The sequence below is a fragment of the Orbilia oligospora genome (assembly GCF_000225545.1).
Source record: "Orbilia oligospora ATCC 24927 unplaced genomic scaffold scaffold00007, whole genome shotgun sequence".
In the NCBI taxonomy this organism is placed as follows: Eukaryota; Fungi; Ascomycota; class Orbiliomycetes; order Orbiliales; family Orbiliaceae; genus Orbilia; species Orbilia oligospora.
Window position 1 is genome coordinate 1,299,049 of NW_011645564.1, and position 9,691 is coordinate 1,308,739.

General features: G+C 43.7%; 1 protein-coding gene across 1 annotated transcript; it reads right to left on the reverse strand.

Annotated features, from left to right (window-relative positions):
• Positions 1–2,798: 2,798 nt before the first annotated feature.
• On the reverse strand, positions 2,799–5,363 carry AOL_s00007g359 (uncharacterized protein; the record flags this gene model as incomplete). Its single annotated transcript, XM_011120260.1, has 1 exon — positions 2,799–5,363. One exon carries the CDS (start codon positions 5,361–5,363, stop codon positions 2,799–2,801), a length of 2,565 nt encoding a protein of 854 aa, XP_011118562.1.
• Positions 5,364–9,691: the final 4,328 nt, after the last annotated feature.

Here is a 9,691-nt window from a genome sequence, read left to right on the forward strand (position 1 = left end):
GGTACATGACGTAAAGAATTGTTACGGAATCTACTAGGGTTCCGGTCTAGCACTTTGTATGATGATTCAATCGGTTCAAAAGAACTCCGGGGTATACGGTACCTGCTCTGCATGCGGTGTCTGAATCGAAGTGGGATGGTGTCGGTATGGCGTTTTTAGGGTGTTAGGTTAGTCAGGCCTGCTATTACGAACGCCTTACGGACAGGTTAACAGCCGACGTCAAAAAGTAGGATCCTAAATGCGGCCCAAGGGGGTGCGCTCCACTAACCGAGATTCGAATCGAATCGTCACATCAAATCAATAATCTTATTATCACCATCATGACTACCTACTCACTTTTCATATTGTATCTTGCTTATCGGCACCAGCAAACGACCGGGTAGGGAATTATCGGTGGGGAAGTCGATTAGACACATGACGCTCTCCCACAGGAAAAGATTGGTTACGTACTTGTTCTTACATTGCATTGTACACTAAGCAGCGGCCTATATCTCGAGGGATATTTTGTGTAAGCCTGAGGAGTGCCTGAAAAAAAAAAGTCCTAACGGAGATAATGCTTAGGGTGCACGTATGTAACATCGAAAGAGAAAAAAAATGATGCTACTGGCATGTTGGCTAGCAGCTGCTGTAACATCCTACGATGCACCGATGTACAAGCAAGCAGGTAAAATTAAGAAAGGGCAGACTAGAAAGAATGTTGACTTTTGGTTTTGAGGCTATGCGAGGCATACTCTCGAATTCCCAGTACTTTCTCGTCCGAATCCTACTTTTTGGGCTGGCGTTTGTTTGGGGAGTCTGGAAGGGACAGGGGTTTGATTTGTTCGACGGCCCATCGATGGCCGTCTGATGTGGGGCAAGCTCCCTTCTTTGCAGAAGATGGACGGACCTCATCCCAAATTCAATCTATGATCGATTATTGATTTTAGGATATCAAAGGGTAATAGTTGATGCCTTTTAATTTTCGATCATCACTCACGGGATCCTAGGGCAGTACCGATCATTCGAAAAAGTCAGGAATTTCGAAGGAAAGCGCATTATTCAGGTAACAAAATCTCGATGCCTTGCGGACCAGCAGTACGCAGTCTGGGTCCATGGAGCGAATTAGTCCCGAGGATTTTCCGGACGTACCGAATCCAATTCCAGAGCTGCAAAGTATAACACCCCCAACACGGTTTGAGTGAGAAGAAACAAACAGGATAAAATTCGCCAGCTCCTATACAATCCAGTATCAGGCCATGGTATAGACATACTCTACTTCACTTTAAAACATGTATAGATATCACTTAAATAATATCTCCGACCGAAAGTGTTTATAAATCGGATACTCCGGATCCCGTTATAGCCACGAGACATGAGCGGTATTCTATAGACCTAAAACTTTATTCTATGGACAGTGTGTAGCGTTCTTTGAAATTCATAAATATATTGAGTTCCTATGTCAACTTCCGAGTTCAGAACCTGATTTGAAGACCCGTATGGGTTTCATTGACTTGAGAAGTATTCTCCGCGGGCATGCATCTAACTAAAGTATACGGTATCAGTGGCATTACCCAAGAAATACAGGATTTTAAACAAGGAAGATGGAGTATGATTTTCAAACTATTTGCTCTAGTTGCTTGAGATCGATTCCTTAAATCCTTTTTACGGATCCCTCTCAAAATTGAAGGGTTTTCTACGACTAATCATAAAGAAGCTTAAGGAGTGAACGATGGTATTATGGTGGGCTCTCACAGCTATAGCAGCAAGTAGGTACAGTAACAAGTTAACATCAAGAATCGATTCATATGTTCGTGTATACGATTTTAAAGCCTTTACATATATCTGCAATTGGAACTATACAAAACCGGTGCCCAACAGCTCCCGCTATGGTGCGCGACTCAGCCTTCTAGTGATATTTTAAATTTTACAAACATAACTCAATTCATGTAAAGTGAACGTAGTCCCCGACGCCTTTTTTTGTAGACTTAGGACTATTTCTAAATCTCCCTATTGCCCACCCCGTACGGCTAGCTGTGTGCGGCAGTGAAGGATCTGAAGTAATTTTCGAGGTCTTATTCGCTAGATGTACCAGGTCGTATATATGTACTTATATTTTAACTTACAGGTATTGTATACAGGTTAAAAAGTACGGTATATATCAATAGTATAATTAAAACAGCCCTTCGCCCCCTTGGTCAATGTGCCCGCGTTTACGTAACTAAGTATGCATATGTGAATACGAGCCTCGACATCTCTCTTCTGGATGTTTCGATCGTTCCCCACAGCACTGTATACATGTACAAGGATTGTATCCCTAGGAAAGAGGCATTAGCGTACAAGGCTTACCATACCAACTTTGGTATCATGAAGATCCCAACCTGCAGTGCGTCCCCCAGACTACAACCTGCACTTTTCTTTCGGACCCAGCCCCTCCACGAAATCCTCACCCGCAACACAAAATCAGGTAGTACCATCTATCCGAAAAAGGTAATCGCGAAATACCACAGAGTCAACTCCCAGCTCCTCTCAAGTTAGAGCAACACGTCTACCCAAGAGTTAAGAAGAGAGGTGATATCGTATGTTCAAAGAACAGTCTATTCAAGCTTGGTCTTAAATGCTTAACACTTAAACAATAATTTTTATTCGTATGCTCTCGATAGCAATGTATGTATAGGTCAATAATATCTAATCTCAAAGACGCCCGCAAGAAAAAAAATCCTCCAAATCCGAAAGGAAATCCAAAACAAGGTATCGTACAACTCAGGGAAAGAAAAACATTCGTTATAAAAGGAAAAGGACATTAAAAAAAATAGAATGAACTAAGTCGATTTCAATGGCTGGAGAATGTAGTTAACAATCTCAACAGTATCCGGATCATCCGGGACATAGCCAGTGCTCTCCTCACCCCTCTGCAATCCTCCAACCGCACAACCATCAAAACTCGACCCGGTACCCCACTTCAACTTGCTCAACTCTCCCCATAGGGAAATACTATCGGTGAATCCGATCGGGCTAAAGTATAATCTACAATCTGCTGGTTCCAAAGCAAATTGTAATGGTGTAGCAGTTTCGTCTTCAGGCCGGATCGCATCTCTGAAATTGATAGCAGCATAAGTGAAGCCGAATGGAAGAGCGAGAGGAATGTTATCAACAAGATACTGCTCTTGTTCATCGGTTTCTGGGTTAAAGAGCTGTACAACCCGTTGAGAGTTACGGAGAAGATTGGCGAATGTGAGAACTCGGCTGCCGTGGGTACCACCAACGTGTGCGGATGGGCCATCGTTTGGACGGCCACCCATGACGACGGTTGAAATATTTGCTTGTTCGCGCTTAAGAAGCTCGGAGAAAATAGTACAGGTAGAAGCGCAAGTTCCATCAGAAAGGAGCAGAATATCTTCCCTTCTGAATGGTTGTGGGGAGGATGTAAAGTTGGCGCGAGATCCAAAGCCGGAGATGTCAGTCCCTTGAAGTGGGAAGTTGAAGTTGTTTTCAACAAGCAGAGAGACGGTGTCATTAACGAGACCGGTAATATTGTAAGGCCCGATCCAAGTTTCATAGTCTTCTGGCTTTTTACCACTGATGTCAAGTGTATTTTGACGGCTAAAGCCGCTGTTGATGGCCAATGCGACTTCTAAAGCCCGTCCGGGTGTCTCTTCATCAATAGCATCAAGCCCGATCCTCTGGATAGTTTCAATCAACGCCTCAGTTGCACTATCACTTGCAAGGGTTTCAGCCGCTGTGGCGAATATTTGGGCGGCTTCGTGAGCGCGGATACGGTAGTAACTATTTGCCGGGGCAGAAGGGAAGAGTTGCTTGTAAAGCTCAAAGCCGAGAGCAACAAGACCACCACCATTACCACGAACGTCAAGAATCAACTTCTTAGAACCGCGGCGGCGAGCCTCGGCAAAGAATGTGGTGAGGGCAGCTTGGAAACCTGGTACCTCAAACTCAGCTTCGTCGTCGTCGGCTGCAAAGCTGGAGATATCAAGCACGGCAGTATCAATTGTGTCGTTTAGGAAGTAGCCGCCGATGATACCATTCAAGTCTTGAACATATGGGCCGACCCTATGCCTCATATATGGTTCGTTGAAGTAAACGAGCTGAGGAACCTCTGGTGTTGGAGAAGGGCGTCTAGATGTCGTCGTGGTTGCTATTCCAGTGCGCATCTGCCTCTTTCTAACCTTCTGCTTGTCATGTACATGGTGGGCGTTACCAGAGTTGGTCGGCTCAGGAGCAGGGGCATGCGCACCCGCGACTCCCTCCTCATCCGAAGAGGCTAACTGGAAGTATGCAGGGTTCAAAACAATATTGGCGTAGAAATCTGCTCCAGTTCTAATACCAGTCCAGTTGAGTGCCCTGTTCCAACGAGCAAATGCGAGGTAATCATATTCGACAGTCGAAGTATTTGAATAAGTGAGCGAGATGGTGTTCTTTCCAGGATACCAACCATAAAGTGTATAAAAAGTTCCATCGGATCCAGGATCACGGTTCGCAAAGATGGCGTTGTATCGTGCATCAGGCGACTGCGAGCTGCCATAGTCAGCAAACTCGGCAAGCCAAGCTTCGACGCCGTATCCGTCGATTCTTGTAACATAAGATGCATTAAGTCCGAACTCTAGAAGGTCGGTTTCGACGTAAACTTTTGGCTTTTCGATAGCATCAGGACTGATAGAGATGAGACTAAACGGGCCACGGAATGAAATAAGGCTGCCCGAATTAAACGAAAGGCCCAAGTGACCATCGTGGCACCGTTGAAGGAGCTTTCTAAAAGCATTTTCGAAGCGGATGTGATGTGCAATCTCACCGCTACGAACCTGTTCTGCCAGTTTTTCCAAAGATCCAATGATATCGATAGGGTCTTGAAGAGAATTTGCTGGTGGGTTCTTCAAGTATTCAATAGTAGATTGAAACTGAAGGTACTTTGCGACACCACTGATGAATTCTAGAGTAAGATCACGGTTGATGGGAATTGAATATAAACAGTCCCATGCCTCACGTGGGCGAACAGGTACTCTCGTCGGTAATACGGCACTGGGGTCAGTTGAAGCTCGGCTCGAGTAAACCGATAGCCTGCTTGCATAGGAACTACTAATCTCTGCGCATGCTGTACGGAAAACTGTAGGATTTGGTGTATATTCTGTCTGTGTGTATGTAAGTGTGCGAGGGGCCGAAACAGTCCCGGTTCGAGTTGCATCATTGTTGTTTCCAGTCTGGGTATATGTTGTATTCAATGTTGAAGAGTTTGGAGGGGAGGTAGTGTAGAAACCTTGTATAGGAACGGCTGTTGTAGTATATGCCTGTGCCAAAGCTGCAAAGGGATGAAAAGAAATCGCGGCAACTAAATTTGCCGCGGATAGCAGCTGGAGGGCTGCTCTAGCGCGCATTTTGGCTTCTCTATGGGTATATTAATCCAATATAAGAAAGAAAGAAAGAAAAACGACGAAAGAAACAAAAAAAATGAAATTCGTTATTTTGGGAGCCCCGAAGCTGGAAAGGGGACGCTACTTAAAGCTTTTCTCGATACTCCTGGAGAATTTGACATAAACCTGAGGCTGAAATATAATAGCAAGATCTTCCCGCCATTTATAATAGTCAAGCACCGCAGAAATTGACCAAACAAGGATAAACGATACACTCAGTGATTTAGGTCTGACATGGAATGTAGTGGATGCAAGGCTTTCTAGTGTTCTACTATGTATAACCAGGGCGGGGTGGGCTTCGAGGCAGTGGCTTGAGCGGCGATCCACCCCTGCGACTGCATACTTGGTGCGGGGCATACTAGCACGCTCTGGCTGCCGATTCGCTGGCCCATGCAAGCTACCATTCAACCGTATCGTCAAAGCAATGGAAGCTGTCAGCACTTAATTCCTTGTCGGTCGAGCCAAGAATCCCGTTTTTTAAGGCGACTGCAGAACAATTTTTGAATACAACTGAAGAAACAAGAAGTTAGTTGGGTTCAATTGAAAGTGACTACTTAGGTAGTAGGTAAGTAAGTATAATCTATTTACCACAATAACTATTGGAAGCTTCGGTCCGTACCGACCAATTCCTAAAATTCCAACATTTCCATAGCTCCGCGAATTCAACAAAACTCAGAACTCACGATTTTCATGAAGAAATTTGAATTCCTTAGCCTAAGCTGACGAGTACTAAAATGACAAAAATGACAGCGTGCAAGCTGGGTACTCGTTAGCTGCGTCGAATCAACCCAATCCAGGGAGCCAACGTGGGTACCTCTCCACCAAAAATCACACCTTCTGCTCTCCAAAATCGCTAATGAAGCCACTAGCAGACCACAAAACTGCACCTCTGGATGGTCCCTGGTATTATCGATAGAGGTTTGTGCATATGCCGCAAAAAACTGTGGATCTCGGACCAACACAGCCTTCAAGAACAGACGCCAAGGGAGGAAAAAGCACCAGGGCCTTGGAGTAGTGTGACAAATAGCGTCCTTTTAACCTCTGGATCAACCACCCAGCCAGGCAAAAGAGTCCCGCACACACTTTTTTTAGATACTCAAAAGAAAATTCGAGGATTTGGTGACGAGGAACATAAGGCTGGGCTTTCAGCCGCTGTTAATTTGGACAAAGTCGTGATCCTTTTTGCGATCTTGGGATGGAGATTCGAGTGGGTCGGGGTTACCCGAGATGCGGCTCCGCAGGTCTTAAGACCTATTTTCGGTATCAAAATCCTGCGCGTCCCATGCGAATTCTTGGTCCATAGACTAGTTGGCTTGGATAGCTTTGGACTCAATCTCCATGGATAGAAAAACGCGTCGAGACAATATTTTTGGGGGCCGGAGTAGTCTCAGAAGTTCATTCACCGAAATTTCGGTTCCTATAACGTTACTACTATTCATTTCCCGGAGCCAAAAGTTCCTCAAGCGACAGTTTAAGCTTACTAGTCATGCTAATATCCTGACTTGCTATAATACCCCTTCAAAACCCAAACCCAGCCGCACTTCATCCGCACCTTACATATGGGTCTCGGGAAGCCTGCATGGAAACCAGGGTCCACGAAGGTTTCAAAACTGCAATACTGATAAACCCCATCCCGGATTTCCAAGAAAGGGTGGAATGAACATCAGGCCAAAAGGCAGTTTGAAGGCATAAGGATTGGCCTAATTCAGCAGTATACTCGTTCGCGGTTGACATGTCGGCAGTTGAGCTGTATATCACTTGTAAGCTTTATAATTGTTTCCCGGTGGGTAAGCTTAAGCTCCGGTTAGGCTTATTGAGCCTTATAAGGACATGTCCAACGATGGCACATTGCAAGCACGCAGAAAATACCTAAATAACTATACATATGTCTAGGTGCACGGCCACCACTCGAATACTTTCACACGCCTCTAAAAGTGACTCAAAAAAGACAAGCGCGTGTGGCGAGACTAGGGTTGCCTATAATATTTTTTCGAGGAGTAATATTATACCATGGCTTCTTCAAAAATTAGTTCAGACAAGCATACGCCCCAGTACACCATAAGCTGCTATTATACGCCCTTTCCTGAAAGTTCATCATCATCATCATCATCATCATCATAGTCAAACCCGCATGCGCGCAGTGTATTGGTCCTGCTTACATTCGTGGTATGAGCACAGTAAATGATCCATTGTTATCTATCCAAAAATAGCCTTCTATAAAGCGTAAATCAGGTGATATCGGGTTTTAAATTTCTAAACAGGCTCCGACAATATTGTTGAAATATATATTAGCAATTCTGAATAAATGTCTAGACTAGGTGACCGTTGTACCCTCCTTCTACAGCGGCGCTCGTCAACTTATAGCTACTTAATTACTTGTATATATACGTATGTATATACGGTATGTACTAACTCAGTGGTTCTCGAGATCTCAAGTAGTTCTTACCATGGTACCACTGCCTCTTCCTCCGCGAGAGGTAATAATAGATCAACGCTAGAAGCCAACTGCCTCCTATTTCGGATAGATTTATGCATACCTGGTTTTGGGGAGATACTTCACATAGACTTCTATCGTACTATAATTAATATTAATAGGCTCGAGTCTATCAGTATATCGATATCGGCCCTGCTGTAATTGTGTATCGCAACGCAGCCAGGTATACAATATTTACCACGCGGCTCGCGAGCTGGGGTTTATTATATTATCTCTATCATCTAGGATGTAGCTAGCTGACCGCACCATTGGCAACGTTAACGCCGCAATATCTAAACCAATATTTGAATTTAGTATTTCGTCGAACTTAGAAAATCGCATTTTGCGTGATTGCTAGTATGGACTAGTATCTTCACAGCAATCTTTTTCGTTTCTGACACCGACATCGAGGCAACTCATGCAATTGATTGCGCTTCAACCTAGGCGAAACTCGCAACATACTGCATCGGCTGTTCAGACGCTCGAGCTCCTTACCATCTATTAATTGAAGAGATCTGCAATTACATTGCAAGTGTCGAGAATAAAGCTGAGCGTGGAGAAAATCAAGGGCTCTAGCTAGGTCAGCTAACAGACCAGTTCAAGCGCCTGTACTACACTTTCTTCCCTCTTGTAGGTCAGTTTTCAGTGGAGGTTACCCAATTCAGTCGGAGGACACCTACCTAAGCATATATAGTAAGAGTTGGTTACAATATTATCCCTCATGTGTTAAAAGTAGTGTAATCTGAATGAGTCTATGAGCCTAGCACTGGGCAGGCGGGCTGAATTGCATGGATTATAAACACGCACGTCAACTCCAAAGCCTAAGCAGGTTGAATGATTATCGATAAAGATACATATAAGGGACTACATAGCTACGCGCTACGCCTGATACTAATGATACGCTATATACACCGTACCGTGTAAACTAGATAGGAATATCGGTATAAGCTAATCTGGAAAATCTTTCATCTCAAAGATAAATATAAAAGAGGTGGTTATGGAACAATCGAACTTTTTTTTTATTATTATTCCTTGTAAGCTAGAAAGCTTTCAACAAGATCCGAAGAACTTCGCAAAAATCAAGAGCCTTCGATCGGCAGGCCTGGTGTTACACGAATTCTCGAAAATGCATCCAACGGGTTTGGATCCCACGCGGCCACGACGAATTGCCGCTTATAATGGTTAGCAATGTAATTGCCTGGCCATCGTGTATCATTTGCTAAGATTGCTTTCAAAACTCACAAGTTCGCTTAAACTATTTTATAATTAAGTACTTAATTAGCTATATATCGAACTGCTGTATACCTACCCACTTATAATAGGCAATTGTGCCCTATAGGAGTCATTTATAATTGGTGTCGAAACATCATTGTAATTATATATCGATATATCTAACTCGTATTTAAGTTATACTTTGGCCTGGGTATCGTGTAACCGATATCGCGGTGTCTAATTAATTGGTTTCAAAATCACAGAATGTTTTACATGCATAAACTGCATATGTACATGTAGGTACGCCTAAAGTTTTAAGAATGACTCAATAATTGGGGAACAGCCATCACACGGATGCCTTATATATCAACCTCCTAGTAATACAAGAGAGAATATACCAGTCGTAATCGACGCCATGATCCATCGATCCAATGCCTACGCTCGCCTAACAATCCATACCCTTCATATATGCATATCCGCTAGCATAAAAGAAAGAAAGAAGAAAAATAATGATATAAACATAAGAAAAAGAAAGAAAAGTATACAACTTCCAAATTCTCCATCCAAAATATCTACATTGAAAAACAGAAGTCCCCTCAAATCTTGG